Source organism: Hydra vulgaris, chromosome 10 (assembly GCF_038396675.1).
Source record: "Hydra vulgaris chromosome 10, alternate assembly HydraT2T_AEP".
Taxonomy (NCBI): domain Eukaryota; kingdom Metazoa; phylum Cnidaria; class Hydrozoa; order Anthoathecata; family Hydridae; genus Hydra; species Hydra vulgaris.
The window spans coordinates 5,789,956-5,813,559 of record NC_088929.1 but is presented as its reverse complement, the minus strand read 5'-3'; the positions used below and the strand labels follow the sequence as shown (position 1 = coordinate 5,813,559).

Genomic DNA, 23,604 nt, shown 5'->3' with positions numbered 1-23,604 from the left:
TAATTTAGTTATAAATTATTGGTATTTACATATACAATATACTTAGGTTTTTTAATGTATGTCATACTTAACCGCATCTTTAATTGTGGCGAGATTACATAGAATGAATAAGCTAAAGCTATCAGTTCCATTTGAGCTTAAATATACAAGTTCAGTGTCCGGAATAAGTTGTCATTCTGGAAAGTTAAGTTGTTTATATTGGAAGGGATTCTGCATTCTGGAGCCTGGCAAGAAGATAGCTCCTCGCTCGTTAGATAAACACAACAGTTTCCCCTTTGACGGGGAAAATGTTGAGATTTATCTAATGAGCTAAGAGCTAAGCGTAATACTCTGTTTTTATCAATGCATTCATACAAACATAAAATTAACCATGAAAATTATGCGATTTATGTATGTATATAAATATATCGCATATATATATATATATATCGTATATATATATATATATACATATATATATATACATATATATATACATAAATATACATATATATATATGCACATATATATTAAATTTAATTAAAGGCTAAATTGCTAGAACTTTTAAAATAAATAATACTATACTGTGTTTTTATTATGACATAAAAAATCTTTTTAACATCCTTATAAGCAACTTGTATCCAACTTGACTTATAAATAAAATTCTACTTATAAATACGAATCCAAAAACCATGGAGTCATAAAAAATCTAATTTGCACTTCCCTATGATAGTAATATATACATATGCATATATATATGTATATATATATATATATATATATATATATATATATATATATATATATATATATATATATATATATATAATGTATATAAATAAATTACCTTAAGAGTGCAAGATCTTTCACAGTTTAGACAACTTTACTTCCTAGCATTACTACTTATTCTGAATATCGATTTTGTGCATTTAAGATGAAATGGAACATATTAATCAATATCTTTTCATTTCAGAGGCTCAATAAGTTTCCAAAGGTACTGTAACTTTAGCCTTTTCTCATCCTATGGAATTTATGCTTAAATGTGCAGTATATTAATCATGAAAAGCATTAAAGATTTTATTGTTTTTATTCTGCACTTAAATGCTCAGTATGTTAATTATGACAAACTTTAAAAAATTATATTGTTTACGGAGCTCACGGAGTTCCGGTGATTCATGGAGTTATGGAGATTCACGGAGCAACCGTTGCGCAATAGTGGAGCACTTGCATCCGACACAAAAGATCCGTTGTTATAAACCCCACCTCTGGGCAAGTTTTGCAACATCGACGAGGAAGGAGGCGTTAACTTTCTATAAAATGCTATTTTGTGGTGTTCTGTGGTTAGTCGTAAGGAGTTCATGACGCACCTAAATTTAAAAAAAATAAGAAGATTATGTAAGTAAAGCGGGTGCACGAAATTAATGTGAAAGAGTGAATACGTAACTCTCTTTTAGTGGTTTTATTAATATATTTTTCATTGTGTTTGTATTTTGTTGGGAAAATGTAACAACTTTAATAAAAAATTATAGTTTACCCATTTAAGTTAAAATAAGTTTTAAAATGACAAAAGAAAATAAATATTTTGCACAAGTTTTATGGAAAATCTGAATTTAGCTACGATTCAGAAGCTAAAAAGTTGAAAATATATTTCTATATCGTTAGTCATGTTGTCCAATATTTTTCCTAAACAAAATTATTCAAATGCATATCTGGTAATGGAGGAAAGGAGGTTTTTTCAAGATATAAAGGTTGTTAGAAAACTGGTTCGCAGTTTTATGAATAACCCAGGGTACACACAAAATATAATCATTTTCTCATTGTTTTATCGTAAAAGTTTATTATAATCATCGAATCGAAAAAACAAAAAAAAATGACTATGCAGAATCAATAAAGAATTGATTATGTCATTTAAGCAACAGAAAATAATTTTTATTTTTGTTTTGTGCGCAAGGTTATCGGTAACATTAAAACATAAGTTCCAAAATTTATTACAAACCCATTGGAATAAATTAATTTCTTTGAAATATTTTATCTTCTTATATTAATTTAAAGAAATTAATACTTAATTCCCAATAAAAGTCAATGAATACCTTATTTTAGTTGTTTTTCTACTTTCACACTTGTTTCGTGTACACGCTTAACGTGTAATGTATAACTTACAAAATATATGTTTAAACATATACATTCATGTATATACTTAAATGTCATGTACTTAAATACACACATATACTTAAATGTTTTAATCTATATTATACTCAGCGAGCACGGGGACGTACAAAATACGTTCAATGAACATTAAGACGGAACGTCTTCTAGACGCGTTCTAACCTGGTTCTAAATTATACGCTCAAAGACGTCTATTCAGGACGTTCTAAAGACGTCGTAAGAAGACTTAAATAAGACTTTCCGTTTGAGTGCAGTTATACAAAATCGCTCTAGAAAATACGTCTTTCAAACGTTTAAAAGATGTTCTGAACGTCTTTTGAACGTTCAAAATCATTTGTTATGAAATAAGCGTATTTTAGCAAACGGCAAAGAAACGGCAACCAGTTTACTTCATTAATTAAAATAAATAAAACACAAAATTCAAAAGTATGAACAAGATTAAAACATATTTCAAATTACAGATCTAAAAAAGATCATAAGAAAAGTTTTAGTGCTATAGTTTTTTACAGTCCGACACCTTTTCTATCCGGCGCACTTTTCAGAAATCTCCTGCGCAAACTTATTGTTCATTTTTGGCATACTTGGGCATGGTCTCTGCAAAACACAAAGAAAATGTGTTAATAATATTTATAGAATATAGAATAAAGAATATAATAAAGATTTCATCAAGTTAGCTTACCCAAATGTGAAGGCTAACTGAAGATTTAATATAATGTAACAAGTAATTATATTTTAACAAAAATATAAAAGGCAACTTATTATTATGCATAATATAATGATTTTTTTGATCTTTTGATCTTAACTATGATCTTAACCGTGATCTTAACCGTTTGATCTTCAATGTGAAACCAACAAATCAATTAATTTTATAGTCAGACTTTTAAAGTTAAAAAGACCTAACCTTATCATTTAAAAATCAAAATCAACCTTTAAATCATTTAAAGATCATATTAGGGGTCATCCATAAAAGACGTCAGTAAATTTTCTCAATTTTTCAACCCCCCTCCCCCCTTTGTCAAACTGTCAATTTTTGGCCAACCCCCGTTATTTATGATGTCAGTTTTTGTGTACTCCCCCTAAAAAACAATAAAAATGCTTACAAACCATTGATTTTTTTTCGGACTAAATTATACATTTATATAAAAGTAGATCTCATCAAATTATATTATATAATAGTCAATATCTCATTAAATAATCAACAAAGCAAATAGTATTACATATCTTTGATATAATCTTCCCATGGGTTGTTGAAGTGATCATCAATTAAAAAATAGGTAGTGAATGCTCTCCGCGCTCTAAAAGGATATCGTATTCTTGAGGTACAATCAAAATCGTTGCGTCAACTTCTTTTTCATCTAATCATTCAGCAGTTTCCAAACTTTTCAGCAAAGCGATGGCTGCCAAAAATTCTGTCTGACGCTTGGCAGCGATACAAACAGGTTAGACCCTTTTGATTAGAGGAAGTGTTATAGCAGAAGAATGAATAGAAGCGTACTTTTTTAACATAGCTTGAGAGGCAAAAGAGATATTGTACTTTTTATAGATTCTATCAGCTAGGCTAGACTGAATTGATGGACAAAACGCATCATACGGCAAAATTAGAAATCATTTGGCAGTACGAGGAAGAATACTTTCAATGTTTATTAATTGAGTCAATCTTAAGCCACTGTTCTTGCATTTTTTTTGATTTTTCGTGGTCAACAAACTCAAAGTTAATGCACTTTGTTGATCATCAATAACAGATCGCTCATTGATGGGCTCAACAAAGTGTGAGGAATTCTTGTCAAGTTCAAGTAGAGTATACGTGGGGGCAGACTGTTTTGGAGTATTGGCCCTAAATGATAATTGCTTGCTCTTGAACTAAATTGCCTTTTTGTTAAATAAATTGATTAAATAGATTAGTCTTGATTCAAGATCCTTATGCACCAGTTTCTCTTCTTTTAATGAATTTCATATACTATGGACTTCTTTCTGGATATTAGCCTTTTTTTCATCGGGATGAGCATTTCCATACGAGACCATCAATAAGTTAAGTAATGCGGTTTTATCCATATTTTAATACTGATTTATTAGTATTGTTTACATCACAATCAGAATAATGATTTTGCTCATAGTTAGCGCAAGCCTTTTAAAAGAGTTTCTTCAACCCGCTAGGGAGAAATTAGCGTTTCGAATTTTCGATAGACTTTATGTGTTTGCATTGCATTACGTTTTACAATCAACTAGAGAGCTATTAGAGTTTCGTATTCGAAATAATGACAATTTAATTTCAAAAAATGACAAATTTATGAGTTTACTTTTTTGAGTTTACTTTGATCCACATTTGATAATCCGCTTGGGAGCGAGTAATGATTGTGAATTTTATATACAAAGAGTTAACATTTCTAACCTAATTTGATTCACAGTCAAATGGTAATATATTAATAAGACGATAGTAATTTTTATTTTACGTTTCTAGTTGTTATTTATTTATTGTCTCGGGGAAACTTATTCCGTTAATTTATAATATTATATTATAAATAATTTAATAAAACATAATATCTTATTTCCCGGATTTGATATTAATTTCCCCACAAACAAAACATCATTTCGATACCATTTAGTTGATGTAAATATCGTTACAGCCTGCTCATTAAGACTAAAAAAATAATTTAAATTGACATCACTTTGGCCTCAACTTCTCCCTACCAATTTTTAATTAGCGTCAAACTTTCCAGCACTCCCTCCCCCGTTATATTTACTAACATCATATATGGATGACCCCTATTAAAGAATTTGCAAAATATTGAATTTTTGAAATTCTATATACCGAAATCTTATACGTATATAAATGTTCGAATAATGGAAAGTTTTGTTGTTCCAAATAAGGCAAAGAAAATAGCGATTCCTGTTGATGCGCAAACATTAGTCGTTTAGTTATTCATCAATTTTTCAATATCAATTTACTCGAGCTTTGTAAGTTTTGCAAATAGGTTCCTCATATACCAACAAAAATCTTTATCAGAGCTGTATGTCAAACTTGACAAATTTTTCGCAATTCTAACATCTAAAATTTAGAATATTGATATATATATATATATATATATATATATATATATATATATATATATATATATATATATATATATATATATATATATTTATATATATATATATATATTAATTGGGGTTGTTTATCTATAATTTAATTAAATGATTCAAAAATTTTCATTTAAACAAAATTTTGTTTAAAGGAAAAACAACATTATTAATAGTACTTTAAGTTTCGTGATATACACGGCAAACATAAGCTATTAAAAATAAGAAAAAACTGTTAGAAAAATTAGTTTGAAAATAAACTTTCTCATAAATGAATTAAAAACTACGATAGAACGATGTAATTCAGATGTACTGAAAGGTGTAACTATTTAGCCTCCGTTATCAAAAGACTACAGTAGGAACTTGCCGCATGTCGATACTTAGATAATATATCGCCTTTTTTTTTGAGCAGGTTGTTATCTTTGTGATATAAATTTATGAACTTCTCATAAAGGCAGAGGTTACAAATTTCGGATGTTGTTTTAATAGGTTTACGGTGTTTTATAATTTTCCACTATTCAAAAGATTTTAATGGATTTGCGTATCTACGTTTGAATGGTTTTCGCTGATACCGAAATATATTTTTTCTTTTTCTTTAGGATTAGGATTTTCATCATTCACAGTAGCTTTATAAACAATATTATTTAAAAAACACTGGTTGTTCAATGGGCAAGCGGTATTTGTAATGCAGTTGCAAGTTCTTGCATTCAAATTTCTTTCATTGTGTAAAATCGTATAGTTACGTAAACTAATTATAGACATTACGTTTTGTATACAGCTATAACTAACTTTAATTAAATTTCTGTTGAATATTTTGTAAAATTTATGGTTAAATTCCTGGTGATAAAAATTTGGCACAAAATAAACTCAATCAGTAAAAGAACAACAGAAAGTTTAATGCACAGAAAATTAGTACAAAATATTAATCATTATTTTAGTTTTTTACTTTCAGGACTAAACTAATGCTTTCTCACCATAACGACGTATTTCGTCAACTTTTTTGTATTCATGTTCGCACATGTCTTGTACAAGGTTTTTATCAACTTTTCTTAAACAAGAATAAATTCTTTTTTGCAGCTAATCTTCATTTTCAGCTTCCTATTCGTTTTCATACACGTAGCATTTAAGGATTGACCAGAAATCTTCTATTGGAAGTATATCTAGGACACTTGCCGGATTATCAACTTTTGTTACATAACGGATACTTTTCACAGCAAGATAATTGGCCGCACTTCTAGCATAATCTGAAGAGGTCAAGTCAGGCCAGAATAAATAATTAACATCACTGCGATGTTTATTGATAAAATGAATCAATTGTATGATGATGCATTTATTTTTGTACACTGTTTGGTTAATTGCCTGTCTTGCTGGAAAAATAAATGGTTTTGAGATTCAACGAGGGGATACGGTAATCCATACAAAATTTTTTTTCGAATTTGTTTTTGCGCTTATATTTTACATTTTGTGGTGCATTTTTTGCTTAATATGATTAAAATTCAGCCTTAGAATTTTCATTCGTATGTTTAAATTTAAAATAAGACTCATCTTCAATGACAAAGCCACGGTTTCTAAATTTGCGACACACACATTTCTTCACACTTCAGTTGCAACTGATTTAACTGTTTATCAGTGCAATCAGAGATTTTGTTTTTTAATGTAGCAAGTGTTTTTTTTTTTTGTTTTTTTTAAATTATTTTACAGTGTGGGAATGATCACACTCTAATTTAATTGCAATTTTTCTTGTTAAAGTTACAGACCTATATATATATATATATATATATATATATATATATATATATATATATATATATATATATATATATATATATATATATATATATATATATATATATTCAGTCAGATTAGATTATCCTGCTATTGGTAACATGTAACCCAGTACAATCTGCTTTATGTCCTGCTGCTTTGTAGGATATGCCTTTTTAGGCAAAGGCTAAGAGACGCCAACTCTGATTTAAAACACCCCCTGCCTTGGGGCTCTTGGTTGAGTAAAGGAGATGGATAGAGATGGTGTCTCGTAAAAAATACTTATCTTGGGCAGAAGTTAAATGCACCCGGCTACTGTCTTGTAGAAGGCCTCCTAGGCAAAGAATTAAGGGGTAAACAGATTCTATCTGCTTACCAGCCTCGCACCCGTTCTTCATCTATTACGCTGGCGAAGATATATTTTTAATACATTGTTTCCAGTTTAGATGTTGAATGCTGGATCTTCTTGACTCAATGTATGGGTTTTGCTTGTGTCTCTGTTTTTATGACTAGGCAACTCATTCTATTATATCAGAGAGGCTGATTCCACCAACAGCTGAAAAATATCAAAGTATTAACAGTGCCATGTTGTGCATGGATGGTGTCCCTGTTTGTACTTTTGGTTTGCATTGCGGAGGCCACATTGGGACCCCTTTGTTACGGCTTAGGGTTTCTTAGTAGTAATGAGGTAATTGCTTGGGTTATTAAACGGTGTTCTGAGTACTATCTATGCTTTGAGTCAAGTTCTTCAATCTAATTTAAAAATGAATAAAGTACCAAAAACTATAAAACACAAAAAATCATCATCATCAACAAGTTCTCAAAACCTATCATTCACTTATATTCGTGGTCTTCGAAGTAACTTTTCTTCTTTTGAGTCTTATCTGTTGCAAAGTTTACCAGACCTACTTGCTTTTTGTGAGACTAATTTGAGTTCGGCTGTCTCATCTTGTGATCTAAGTGTTGATGGTTATCTTCCTCTAATTCGTAAAGACTCCAATAGTCACATGCTTAGCCTCGGCAATTACATTCGTAAGAGTTCACCCATATGTCATGAAACTAGGTTTAAATCCACAGACTATTCTTTCATGTGCTTTCCAATCCCTAACTCAAATAGTCAACTTTCCAACTCGCTTTCCTGACAACCCAAATCATCTACCTTCTCTACTCGACTTATGTCTTGTTTCTGATCCTAGTCAGTGCTCAGTTTCTCCACATTCACCCTTTGGTGCTTCTGATCACAGTTTGATCTCTCTAAAACTAATATCTCATTCTTCTTCATCACCTGAATCCACCTATAATCGAACCTCTTACAACTGCAGTAAAGTTGACTGGGATTCTTTCCGTGATTTTCTTCGTGATGGCCGAAGGGTAGAAATCTTTCGTCTTCCTGTTGACAAATGTGCTTCTTACATAACTTCGTGGATTTAGGTGGCATGGAATCTTTTATTCCCTCTCAACGATTCCAGGTCAAGCCTCACTCTCGTGCTGCTGCGATTACCAATCGAAACCGTTACTTCCATATTTATCAGCAAAACTATTCTTCAGAAAACAGACGTCTGTTTGTTACTGCTAGAAACAATTGTAAAAAGGTTTTGTCTAACGCTAAAACCCGCTATTCTCAGGTCATGAAATCTCGTATCTCATCTCAAAAATTAGGCTCTCGTGACTTCTGGAGAATCTTTAATAATATCAATAATAAGGGCAAATCTATAATTTCGCCTCTCTTGTATGGTTCAGACCTCACCTAAAGACATAGCCGAATTGTTTGCTAAAAACTTTTCATCAATATCATCTCTTGATTCCACGAGTTGCGTACTACCTGATATAGCCAACAAACAGGATGATCCATTGCTTGACATTCATATCACTCCAGCATCTGTATCTAAAGTGATTTCTTGCGTAGACTCTTTTACAGCTTGTGGCCCGGACAACATACCTGTTATTGTCTTGCAGAAGTGTTCTCCGGAGCTGTCATCTATACTCTCAAAACTATTCAACAAGTGCTTATCAGAGTTTTGTTTTCCAGCCTGCTAGAAAGTGGCATCTGTTATCCCTATTTTCAAAAATTCTGGAGAGCGATGTGATTTGTCTAACTACCGTCCCATAAGTCTTTTTCCTATCATAAGCAAGGTTTTTGAATCTTTAATTTACAAACACTTAATTTCTCATCTTGAATCTAATAACTTACTTTCTGACCATATGGATTTTGATCTTCTCGTTCTACAGCTGATTTGCTAAAAGTAATAACTGACTGGTTTTATCGTGCATTAGATGAAGGTGGAGAGGTTAAGGCCATTGCTCTTGACATTTTAAAAGCTTTTGATAAAGTTTGGCATGCTGGTCTTCTCCATAAGCTTTCTTCTTATGGTGTATTCAGCAACATCTTTAGGATCATTGAATCCTTCCTTTCCAATCGTAGCATAACAATTGTTCTCGAAGGACAACACTCTTCTTCTTATTCTGTAACTTCAAGGGTTCCTTAAGGCTCTATCTTTGGCCCTATACTCTTTTTAATTTACATTAACGATCTTCCAGATATTTTCACATCTAAGGTGGCATTGTTTGCTGATGATACAACCATTTATTCTTTTCGTGATAAGAAACCGACACCCTCTGATTGCTTGGAGGGGGCATTTGAGCTTGAAAAGAATCTGGGGCGGATCTTCTAATGATGCCCTTTCTCTTTTAGACAAAGTGCAAAAAGGCATTGCAAACATAGTTGGACTTGCTCCTGCAGCCAACCTCCAACCATTATCACATCGTCGTAATGTTGCTTCTCTTTTTCTTTTCTGCAAATACTATAATGGGCACTGCTCTAAAGAGCTAGCGTCTCTTGTGCCATCTACTAAAATTCATTCTCGTGTTACTCGTCATTCAATTAAGTGTCATCCTATTTCTGTGACTGTTCCTAAGTGCTCCAATAACGCTTATTCGTCTAGTTTTTTTCATGGAACATCATCTCTTTGGAATTCGCTTCCTTCATCTTGCTTTCCTGATTCATAAAATTTGCAATCTTTTAAGTCGTCCGTCAATCGTTATCTTGCTCTACAATCTTCATCTTTTCTCTTTCAGTAACTTCCAACTTTAATTAATGGCTGCTTGCACTTTTGTTGGAAGCGAAGATGTTTAAAAAAAAAAATGTATAAAAATACATATATATATATATATATATATATATATATATTTCCTTTACTGTAAAATATGAATCACAAAGTTTTCAGTCTTAAAATAATGGAATATTGGTTGTTTTTTTATTATCAAAAATTTTTTGACCAAACACGTTGTTTGTTTTATAATAAATTATTATATAACAAAAGAATTATTTAAATACTTTGTTGGGCCTCTTTTTTCTTGGATTACAGCTTCTAGACGTCTAGGCATTGATTCGACGAAAGATTTTGTTTCTTCTGGTTGAATCTTTTCCCAGGCTTTTTTTTGGAGAATGACCGGATCTTCAATTTTTGATCTAAAGTTTCCCACAAATGTTCAATGGAATTAAGGTCCGGTGATTTCGGGCCATTCTAAAACCTCAATAATATTTTCAGCAAACCACTCCATGGTTTTTGTGGCACTACGCTTGGAATCGTTATCTTGCAAAATCATATCTTAGTCGAAGTTTTTGAGTAGATGACTTAAAATTTTTCTTTAACATGTTTTGTATTGCACCTGGTCCATTATAGCATCAATAAATTGGAGATTTCCGACACGCTCCAAGCTATTGAACCCCACATCATCACGTTAACGCCACCATACTTAACATGTCCTATAACGCAGCCTAATTCTTCGGCGTTTGTCCAAACTTTTTGTGCTCCATCAGATGACTTTAAGTTGAATTTGGTTTCGTCGCTCCAAAGGATCTTTTTCCAGAAACTTAACGGCATGTTTTTGAACTTCTTGGCAAACTCCAGTCTTCTTTTCATGTGTTTCTTACTTAAATACGGTTTATTACTGGTCACGGATCCAATTTCTGATTGTCTGATGCGATAATTTGATTCCATAATTCTCTTCAGCTTGCTCAGCCAATTTTCGAGCAGAAATGTAGCAATTCTTATTGACTTGAATAACTATGTTTTTATCAAAAAAAAATTTTGTGACCCTGCCCTTTTTTTTGTGGCTGTTGTTTTAATCAAATTATACTTCTCTAAGTACTTGTATATGAATAAACATTTGTATATAGATGCATTTCTTTTTTTTAATAAAATGTTGTTATAAAACCTTTAGTTTTCTTAATTCCATATTTTTTTTATAAAAATGTATGCGTGCCGATAAAACAAATGTGCTTATTAGAAAGAAATACTAAAACTAAAACACTATAAAATACTGAATTTTATTTTGGGTATCATTTTTATCCAGCTCCCCAGGTACTCCTTCTTTGTCTTATTATAATATTATTTTGGGGTAGTTGGTTACCTCTAAGTGTTAATGATTACAGACAAAAGTTTCATTCTTTGTTTCAATTAAAAAATAACCTTTTGAGTTTGAGATGACTTGCCAAATTGTATGAGATAAACAGCACACGTTTTATATAAACAGCCCGCAATTATTTAAACAGTTCAGGGTTGTTATCTGTCAAATATGTCTGAGACATATTTTCTGCCGACATAAAATATGTCCCACATATTTTCTATCAACATATTTTGACATAATTTTATGTCTGAATTATTTTCTGCTGACATAAAATATGTCAGGCATATTTTCTATCGACATATTTTGACATAATTTTATGTCTGAATTATTTTCTGCTGACATAAAATATGTCAGACATAATTTCTGTTGACATATTTTGACATAATTTTATGTCTGAATTATTTTCTGCTGACATAAAATATGTCAGACATATTTTCTGTCGACAAATTTTGACATAATTTTATGTCTGAATTATTTTCTGCTGACATAAAATATGTCAGACATATTTTCTGTTGACAAATTTTGACATAACTCTATGTCTGAATTATTTTCTGCTGACATAAAATATGTCAGACATATTTTCTGTTGACATATTTTGACATAACTCTATGTCTGAATTATTTTCTGCTGACATAAAATATGTCAGACATATTTTCTGTCGACATATTTTGACATAATTTTATGTCTGAATTATTTTCTGCTGACATAAAATATGTCAGACATATTTTCTATCGACATATTTTGACATAATTATTTGCTGAATTCTGAATTATTTGCTGTTTGATATTTGCTGAAATCTGAATCATTTGCTGTTTGATATTCTTGAAGAAAAAATCAACCTAACAAATTTATTGCGCATTTCAACTTAATTTACAGAGTTAAGTGAAAATAGTTTAACAAACTTGTTGCTTTTTTGCAATCAATTATGCTTCATAAAACTTTTACTTTAAACCCTATAAGCAAACATCCGTTGTTTCATAAAGGTCTTTTTCTGCCCTTTTTAGCGATGTATCATTTGATAGTATTGACTAATATTGGCATTTATTGACTTATTTATTGATTACGATTTATTTATTGATTATGACTAATATTGACATTGATAGTATTGACTAATATTGACATTTGATAGTATTGACTAATATTGACTAGTTTTGAGGCATCATTTGATAGTATTTGATAGTATTGATTAGTATTGGCGCTTTCCCTTATGAGAATGTAAAAACCATCTCAAGCTGAGTTTTTATTACTGAAAGTGGTTTTTATTAGTATGACAAAACTTAAAACTATTTCTTTGATTAAAATAATAATAAAAAAAAAACTTTTTCAGTTATTTTTAATTACTAGTTGACCCTGAAAAAGATCTCATTATGAAAAATTGAATTCAAAAGATTCTATGAATAAAACGGTTCACAGAATTTCAAAAAATTCGTGCCAAATTAAATTCATTTAAGCTGAAGAATTTGAAATACTTCACAAAAGTTATATTCAACTCATTAAATTCATATTAAGAAGACTAACCGGTAATAATTTTTAACTAATTACGAATAATATACTTTTAGTTATAATAGTTATGATTTATTTAACAATAAAATAATTGACAATTGCATTATAACAGCATACTTAACTGCTATAAACTTGCATAAAATAATTTGAGTGAAATATATATTGGAATAATTATTTTTTTCGTTTTCCTTACGATTTAAAGTCAAAAATGGAGAATAATTTATTGAATGAATCAACTATTAGTTAAAAGTAACTAAAAATGTTTTTTTTTAAATATTATTTTAATCAAGAGAATAATTTTAAGTTTAGTCATATTAATAAAAACCTTTTTCAGTAATAAAAACTCAGCTTGAGATGGTTTTTACATTCTAATAAGCTAAATCGCCAATACTAATCCATACTAATCAATACTATCAAATACTATCAAATATTATCAAATGATGCTTGAATACTAGTCGATATTCTCAAATGATACATCGTTAAAAATACATTGTCAATAGTATTGACAAAGTATTTTTAGCGATGTATCATTTGATAGTATTGACTCAATACTATCAAATGATACATCGCTAAAAAGGGCAGAAAAAGACCTTTACGAAACAAAAGATATTTGCTTATAGGATTTAAAATAAAAGTTTTATGAAGAATAACACAGGTCAACAAAAACAAAATTTTTTTCTGGTGCCAAGAAAACAATTTGATTTTTATGTTGGATTTCTTATTTTAATTTCAAATATGCAACTTATTTTTTACCATCACGTCAAGTTGTAAAGATATTTGGGTTCAAATCTTTAGAATTTGGGGAAAAGTCCCTAACATTGTCGAAAAAAAAGTTGTTCAAAAGTATGTCAACCTGAGTCTTAAAAGAAGCGTATTTTCTTAGAGATTTTAAAGATGTTATTCGTTTGTAATAAAAATAAGTATTTTTTGTATTATTGCTGAAAAACATTTTGTTGACATTTTTTTAAGAGTTTTTTTCAAATAATTTTTTTGCCAAAAAATTTTATAGAGAAATTTTTATGTTTTCTAAAATCTCTATACTATCTTCTAAAATACGCTTTTTTTGAGACCCAAGTTGACATACTTTTGAACAACTTTTTTTTTGACAATATTAGGAACTTTACCCCAAATATTTAAGATCTGAACCCAAATATCTTTACAACTTGACTTGATGGTAAAAAGTGAGTTGCATATTTGAAATCAAAATGTGAAATGCAATCCAAAAAACTAATTGTTTGCTTGGCACCAGAAAAATTTTTTTTTTTTGTTCCCCTTCAATTATAATTGATTGCAAAAAAGCAACAAATTTGTTAAACTATTTTTACTTAACTCTGTAAATTAAGTTGAAAAGCGCAATAAATTTGTTAGATTGATTTTTTCTTCAAGAATATCAAACAGCAAATAATTCAGATATAAAATTATGTCAAAATATGTCCATAGAAAATATATTTTACATATTTTATGTCAGCAGAAAATAATTCAGACATAAAATTATGTCAAAATATGTCGACAGAAAGTATGTCTGACATACTTTATGTCAGCAGAAAATAATTCAGACATGAAATTATGTCAAAACATGTCGACAGAAAATATGTCTGACATATTTTATGTCAGCAGAAAATAATTCAGACATAAAATTATGTCAAAATATGTCGACAGAAAATATGTCTGACATATTTTATGTCAGCAGAAAATAATTCAGACATAAAAATATGTCAAAATATATCGACAGAAAATATGTCTGACATATTTTATGTCAGCAGAAAATAATTCAGACATAAAATTATGTCAAAATATGTCGACAGAAAATATGTCTGACATATTTTATGTCAGCAGAAAATAATTCAGACATAATATTATGTCAAAATATGTCAATCGAAAATATGTGGGACATATTTTATGTCGGCAGAAAATATATCTGAAAATATGTCGACAGATCTGCCAGACATATTATGTCGTAACAACTCTGAAACAGTTTATTAATATCGCAGATTTTCAGTGGTTTTTGTCAAAAATTTATGTATAATTTATTCTACTTTTTTTACTTTGTCCGACCCCCAGATGTTCCTAATACTATAAATGGTCTGTAGTTATATATAAATAACTATTAGAAATGAAAAATCAGACCTAGGGAACATCTTAACCTAGCGTTTGCTCTGGTCAACAAAGTTCTATGCACTTTTTTCAAAACAAAAATAGAAGGGATTTTTAGCTAGTAAATATCTATATTTCAACATCAAAATTTCGTGCTACAGATTCTTTTATGTGTAATAATGATAATTTAACAAAAAAATAAAATTGAATAGCTTTTTAATTAGATTAAAGCCGCTAATTACTGCAAATAAGTTTACACTTACTATACTCCCCATGTGCACGCGTCGTCCGGAGGTCGTCCGTAAGACGTCTCCTGGACGTCCAGACGTCTCCAGGACATTTAGACGTCTCCTTGACATCCAGACGTCCGTAAGGTGTCCGACAGACGTCCCCGGACAACGCATACCCACTGAGCTGCTTTCTATTATCACCTCATGACGTCATTAGAAAAATATAAGTCAACTTGAATTCACTACTCGCATTTAAGAAATCTTTTGGTAAGCTCATTTTTTATTTTAAATCATTGAAATATTTTTTATATTTTTGGTTACATAACCACAATCTTTGAATTAAAGGCGCAAATAGAAACAGAAAATCTGTCAAAATATTACGCTTTTCTAACCTATAGTTATCGTTTAAGAGACAAAAAATATAAAAATTTAGTTTATTCAAAATTTTTATACTAAACTTCATGACTTAGTAATGACATAATATGAATTAATTCAGTAAATATTGTATCAGTTAACCCAGTGGGTACGAGACCTAAAAAAGACGTCTTTTAAATGTTCAAAAGATGTCCATACCTTTCAAAAAACGTTTAATAGACACCGTTTTTAAGTCCCGAACTCACTCGGAATTATCACTATTCCAAATTAGAAATTACAAAAAGCTTTAAAAAAAAATACGACTTTTATCTCTTCAAAAACACATTCAAAAGTTAAAATTTGAAAGCCTAGTAAATTATTTTTACAATTAAATACAAAGTAAAACTTGAAAATCTTAGTGCTAAAAGTATTTAAGTCACAAAATAAATGCTTTTTGATCAGAAATTTCAAACCTTTTTTAAGCTCTTATAAGTCTGATCAAAATAGATTTTTTTATAAGCTTTACTTGTAACTTGAATACTTTTAGCATTGAGCTCTTCACTTGTTTTTCCTTTTAGTTTAAAGTTTAAATGCAAAATGGAGAATAATTATGGGATATACATTGTTTCTTTATTACATATTTTAAAAGGTATAGTATTTTTATTGCTATATTAACATGCATCAATTCGAAATTGAATTTAATTTTACTTAATTTTGATTTCGCAACTTGAATGTTTAAGTAAATGATCGTATCAATTTTATCAAAAAAATGATTTTTACACAATTTATTTCTGTGTGGTATTTACATTCTGTTTGATTTCAATGTCTGTGGTATCATCTCATTATCAGGTGGAATCATGTTATCATGTCATCACACGATCTTTAACCTAAAAAAGGTTTTAATGACTTATAATGTTAAGTTTCTTAAAATCATATTCATTTAAGATAAAAACATCGCTATCATTTTCATAATTGTTATGATTGTCATCATTGTCATCATCATCATCATCATCATCATCATCATCATCATCATCATCATCATTATCATCATCATCATCATCATCATCATCATCATCATCATCTTCACCATCATCATCATCATCATCATCATCATCATCATCATCATCATCATCATCATCATCATCATCAGCATCTTCACCATCATCATCATCATTATCATCATCATCATCATCATCATCATCATCATCATCATCATCATCATCATCATCACCATCATCATTATCGTCATCATCATCAATTCTCCCTCTTTGCTTTAACGTTTTTTTTGTTTATTTGATTTTAGCTATTATTATTTTAATTTACATCATACTTATAGTTATAAATTAAAACATTGTAAATTATTTTTACCTTTCCATTTTTATTTGTTTGTTATTTATTATCATTATTATATTTAGTTTATTTTTTTGCCTTGTTTGATTAAATAATTCAAAACACACCACGGATGATCAATCTATGTGTTATATCTTAATAAATAGAAATCTTTAACAATTTATTAGCAGTTTGTGTTAAGAAATTTATATTAGTCCATTAAAAACTTTAAAATGCGTAATTGATGATGTCTGAGGTTAATTATAGTTTGCGCATATTTTAATACAATTTATTATTATAAAAAAGCTTTTTTTTAAATTTGATTTGCAGTGATTAAAATAAAAGTGATTATCACTTTTATTTTAATCACTAAACGAAATTAACGAAATTAACGAAATTATTTTTTAATTAACGAAAAACTTTTGCCAAAGAATATCTCTTTTTCTTTTTTAAAGCTTTTATTTGGAATCCTCAAAACTTTAGAAACTCTTGCGTAACTCACGGAAACCGTACGCTCCTTCAATTTTTCGTAACTGTTTGGTATTCACGAAAGGTGCTCTGAGCTTATGCAAAAAATCTGTCAAGTTTGAGTTTAGCTATAAATAAATGAAAAAACATTCGTTCACATTTTTAACTAAAATAAACGAGGTAGTATATAAGAATTAATGTTAAAAATGTGACAATTATATAAACGCATATATTAACCATAATAAATATAAACGGACAAAAGTAATAACTTTACTAGATTTCTTACATAAACACCACATTGAGTATTTATATTGAACAAACATAGTGGTACTGTGGATTTTTTTATTTGGTTGAGTGAAATCTGATATACCCGGCAACAGTTCATTTTGAATAGTTACAAGCTTAAGTTTCTTAAAACATCAAAGTTATAAGGTACACTAATATTAATTGTGCAGTCTGATTGAAATTTATTTTATACATATAAAAAACTAAACATTCCAAGACTTTATTTCATGTTTCATAAAATTGCGACATAATCCATAAAAAAAAGAATCTTTGTATATATAATATAAAAGTTTAAATTAAAAAATATTTTTCAAACGAAAAATCAAATATTTTGATAATTGTAAAGCAACTTTAGTTTTAACATATAATACTTAATTTTGTTAAATTATGCTTTAAAAAGTGAGGCTTTAAAATTAACAATATTTTATGCTTTTAGTAACACAAAATATTTATCAAATTAAAAAAAAATCAAAAAAATTTAATAATACAAAAAAGCTCCTTTGGATCCTACAGGTTAAAAGCATACATCATGATATTATTCAAAAATTTATACATTTTATAAAAGCTGAATTTTTAAGCTTTAAAATGGTATATAATAATGCAATTTTTTAGAATGTATTTGAACTTTTGTCCATCACCTGGCCCACTGTGCAGTAGTTCAAACTTATAATATCTTTTTATAACCTTTATTTAACCATTTAAGTTTCATAGAAAAATGAATATTCATGTCTAGCAAAACTGAAAAATTTTAATATAATAAATAAGTAATCTATAAAATGCAATATTTATGGTAACCTTATATTTATTTTTATTAAATTTCAATAAAAAAATCAATTGAAAGATTGAATTTAACTAAAATCACTAAAAACTTCCAGCATCATAAATTTTCCTTTATTTTTACCTTTACTTTTCCTTCATTGGCGTAATCTTTTTATTTAGCCCAATTTGTTTCTAATATCAGTATATTTATATATATATATATATATATATATATATATATATATATATATATATATATATATATATATATATATATATATATATATATTTATATTTATGTATAAATTTATATATATATATAATATATATACTATATATATATTTTTATATATATATATATATATATATATATATATATATGTATAAATCAGTATATTTCTCACAAATATCAGCATATTTCTAACAAAGTTTCATCAGATAATTCAATAAATATTAACTTGATTACGTCACTAATTACAACAGGCTGTCCTGTTTTTTTTTTATACACCTGTTTCAACATTTTTATGTGCTTGGAAATTGCACCAGATATTAATAATTTTGCAACAGACTGATTATCTGGAAATAATGCCACAAATTAACAAAATCACACAGCTGTTATAATGTTTTTTTCCTATTTCAAGCATTGCAATTACCTAATTTAGATTTATATTGAAAAATTATAAGAATTTTTATTTGAAACTTTTTTACTGATGTAGAACCTCATATTCCATAAACACTCAATGCAATTAAATAGCAACAAAGAATTTATTCATTTTTTTATATTTATGATCTATATTCGTGTTAACAGACTTTTTCTCACAGTCAGGGCATGTTCAAACAAAGACACAAAATTGTAAAACTTCAATGTCAATTAAATATTTTGTATTCATTTTGATTGCATTGAGGTTGTGGAATAGCTTCATCATCCATATAAAATTATCAAAATATGTAAACAACACTTCTACAAAGTATGTAGTTATTACTGCAAAGTAACATAAAGGACTAATTAGTAAATAACATTTTAATAGAATTTATTTTTGATTCATTTTGATCACTGTGACGGAATCACAGTAATCAAAATGAGTTACTTTGTTAAGTAGTAATCAAATAGTAATCTTATTCAGTTATTACTAGAAAAGGAATCCTCCCAGCCAGTACAAAGACGTCTATAAGACGTATAACGGTATCTTAAGTAAGCGTCTGAAGTACATCTTAAGATGTCTATTTGTTAACACATTTGATACGTTGTGAAAAGAAGTCTGTAAAGCGTATTGCAACAAACGTCTGTAAGAAGTCTAGTACAAGATGGCTCTTAGAACTGAAAACTCGCCTGAGCGTCTATCGAACGTCTTAAGACGTCTATTTGTTAACACCTTTAATACGTCTTGCCGAGAAAGCTATTAAACGTTCTCTCAGCATTTACAGTATTACATACCGAACCGACTAATAAAACAGAATTAAATTATATTTAAAATCATACTTTATATTTTTTTACGTTTAAGATAATTAATAACCAAAATGTAAAAGAAACCATATATCTACAATGAAACATACAGTATCAATATTATTTTTTTTATACGACTGCCATCTTTTTTGCTGGTGCAGGGGCATTTCCTTAGGAGGCTCTGAGCAACTTGATAAAAAAATTTTTCCGTCATTTTTATGAACTTGAGCGTCGCGGAACCGAGACCAACAAAATATAATATTTTGTTGGTCTCGGTTCCGCCAAAAGTTAACTCATTTTGGCTTGTTCATTTCACGTATTTCATAACAAAATCGGAAAAAGTCGTATGATTATCATATCTTTGTAATCAAGCCCATTTATAGACTTTTGTTGTACAATTGAAGAAAAAGTTATATTAAACTAGAAGAAGCTAAGTGTCCTAACACACACATGTGTGTGTACCGACATATTAAATAATATCGATATATTAACCTTACTTTTTCATCTAGGAATGAATCCAATTTCATATTTTCTTCAAACATGATAATTCTTCTTTTGATTTTATAAACTCTATGTGAAATAAAAATGTTAGAGATTGTTGAGAAATTAAAGTTAATGGTAAAGATAAGTAAATGGAAATATCGCTCATCCAAATAACAACTTTTTCTTGAAATGCCAGAACTTTTTGTTGAAAACCAAAAAAAAATAACAGTTAAATGTACTTTTTTTATTCCTTATTAAAAATTATAATATATAATTTAAAATATTTTCACACAACTCATACAATATTCTCAATTTATTTAGTTGTAAAATATGGATTTAATACAATCTAAACATCTTTTACTAAATAAATTGAGCTCTCTACTATTCAATTTTATTAACTATACAATAAATAAATTATAACCGACAATAAATAAATATAAACTCACAATAAATAAATATATAATAATATAAAAGAAATCGACTTTCTCACTTAATTGATAATTAAAATTTTAAAAAAGTTAAATAACGCCAAGTTACTTGCATTTGATATGTTAAATATGATATTGCAGGATATGTTGAACTTGAACTTTGAGTTTGAATTAATTCATCTGAAGTAAACCATTTTGCTAAAATCGAAAAATTTATTTAGTTTTGAAATCATTGCAGAAAATTATGAACATAAGTTCAGTTTTCAAAATAACCATTGTGCAATACTAGAGGTGTAGGAATTGTAAACTTCACCACTTTTTTACCTTTGCATAATACTACTGTGTTATTTAACTATTTGTACATGGTGGCCACCTACATTAAAAATTAAATTCTTTGATTTTTTCCAGACTTTTTCACAATTGAAATTATTTTTGCTGGCAAACAAAATAAAAATTAGCGATAAAACAAATTCTAAAAAAAAATTTAATAAGATGGATGTTTTCTTTGGTTTGTTCTGAATATAATTTAAACTCCATAAATTTTCACTGACCAAAAAACATTACCTAACTTTTCTCTAATTTTGAGCATTTTGACAACCCTGTTATATCACTACTATATAACGAATAACGCTACATGGGAATTTTACAAAACTTTTATTTAAAGTAATGAAATAATTACCATTAATGACAGAACTTTTTTGTATTCAAAACTTTCTGATAATTGGTGCTTCCAATTGAATAGTGATGAGTCGTCACTATCATCGCAATATTTTATTAAATGTGTTTTTCGCTTTTAGTGTAAAGTTTTATTATTTCCGAAATCAATTCCAACATCTTAACACCCAATCCTTTTCTTTCTCCTTTATTCTTTTATCCTGAGTTGTATACTTTATTTTTAAAATTGGAAAGGGTAGCCAATTATCACTTGATAGAATAATTTTACTCATTGTTTTTTTCCATGAAAATCTTTTTGATGGCCAACGCAATTAGGACTCTTTGATTACTGGAGTAATTTACATCGCTCTTAACAAATTTGAAGTTTGACAAAGTAAAATACAATATGTCACTCGAAGTTGTATTTTAATTACACAATATTTTATAAAAGCGCCTATATTTTGTAAAAATGTTACCATTTTATATCTTAAATTGTTTTCAGAGAGATTTTTTTTTTTTTTAGGGGGTGGTAAAACATACAGACGTTTTGAGCTTTTGAACGCACGCAACGAATATTTTTGAACATTTGTTCTTTGAAGTTGCTTGATTGATAGACTAAAGCAAAAATGTATTGAAGGTTTTTAAATTAAACTGTCATATCCTACAAAATAAGTTAAACTGTCAATGCATTATATTTGGGCAATGAAATTTAAAATCTTGCACCATATATTACAGAAAATAAACATATGATTGCGTAAACTGTTCTAGATTATTTGTTTTCACATGAACTCCAAAATCATTTATCAAATATTACGGTAACATTTAAAATGTCTTTACCGTACCTGTATTTGCAGTCTCTGAGAGAAAATTGTTCTCTAAATTATTTAAAAGTTTTTTAAAATCCACCATACACTAAAAAATACTTTTTAATTTATGCATAATAAGTATTGAAAGTGTATTGACAAATTAAGTATTTCTAACGATAATTAATTTGCAGTCAAAAGAATAAGATTAGTATAAGAAAATTTTAGTTTATTCAAACTTGTAGAGTATTATAGTATTATAACTATGTTTTGTATCAAAAGTATGTAATCATATAGTAATATAATTATTATGTATTTGTTTTGGCATATTCTATAAAAATGTTTCATACAGTTTCTATAGTATTTTTCAACAAAATACATTTGTCTCAAGTAATTATAGTGTACTTTTATCAAACGTTACTCTAAAAATGTATCTAATTTATTTAGATCATTGCTAGACTAGTTTGCATGTTTTAACGTCCAAGTAAGTCTCTTCTGCGGCATGGCTGTTGTTTATTAGAAAAAGTTCATGAATCTAGCGCTGGATTTTTTCAATGACCCAAATCAAGGCTCCGGGTTTGTCTCAAAATGCTGAAACTGATATGATCACATCTATATACTAGTTAGTTTGGATTATTGTAGGAATAATGACTTAAAATATAAAAGTCCGTCAAGTAGAAGGGTTTAAAAATTAGTGGGCATAGGTACAATAAGCTTTTTTTTAAATGCACCTAGGACCACCAGCTATTGTACTAAGGGTCGCTCTCTATAAATTAGGTTTAACTCCATAATCAATAGACTACAAAGTTAGTCACTTAAATTTTATTAAAAACTTGTTTAATCTAGCATCATTTTCAAAAAATTTATCTAGTTTTATACAGAATCTTAAAATATCCAACATTTAAAAATGTTTAATGTTGCTAGGTCAAGTCAAAACTAAGATTTTTAAACAATTTTTCTATTTTTTCCAAATTTTTTTGCACGTAGAAGTGCAATAGCGTTTCTTTCTGAAGTGTCAGCAAAAGTTCGACATTTAACTGGTTTTCTTCCTCCTCTTTTAGATAAACGAGGTTTTGCTTTCGGAAAAAGACAGACCTGTTCTGGCGTTATACATAAAACAGATTTTGATAGAGAAAAATCTATTTCCATTGCAGACGAATGGTTGCCTTGTACAGGAATATAATTTTTTCATGAATTTATAGATGAATCTTTGACAAACTCATTTTTTTTTTCAGAAATAGAATTATTTGGACAAGTTAATGCTGGATCCTGTCTGTCGGTTACACTTGAACTCAAATATTCATCATCAGTAAATATATTTTGATTAACTAGCTATACACCAGACACGAGAAAACCAGCTAGAATGTTTAAAG

The 23,604-nt window shown here is 28.6% G+C and overlaps 1 protein-coding gene across 6 annotated transcripts in view; it reads left to right on the top strand.

The window, feature by feature from the left end:
- LOC136085755 (uncharacterized) overlaps nucleotides 1-23,604 on the top strand; it is a 184,244-nt gene that overhangs the window by 7,303 nt on the left and 153,337 nt on the right. For all 6 annotated transcript variants that reach the window (XM_065807148.1, XM_065807154.1, XM_065807153.1 and 3 more), the window contains exon 2: nucleotides 16,157-16,227. In XM_065807148.1, coding sequence (XP_065663220.1) covers nucleotides 16,176-16,227 — 52 coding nt within the window. In that variant the 5' untranslated portion in view covers nucleotides 16,157-16,175. The remainder of the gene's footprint in view (nucleotides 1-16,156; nucleotides 16,228-23,604) is intronic.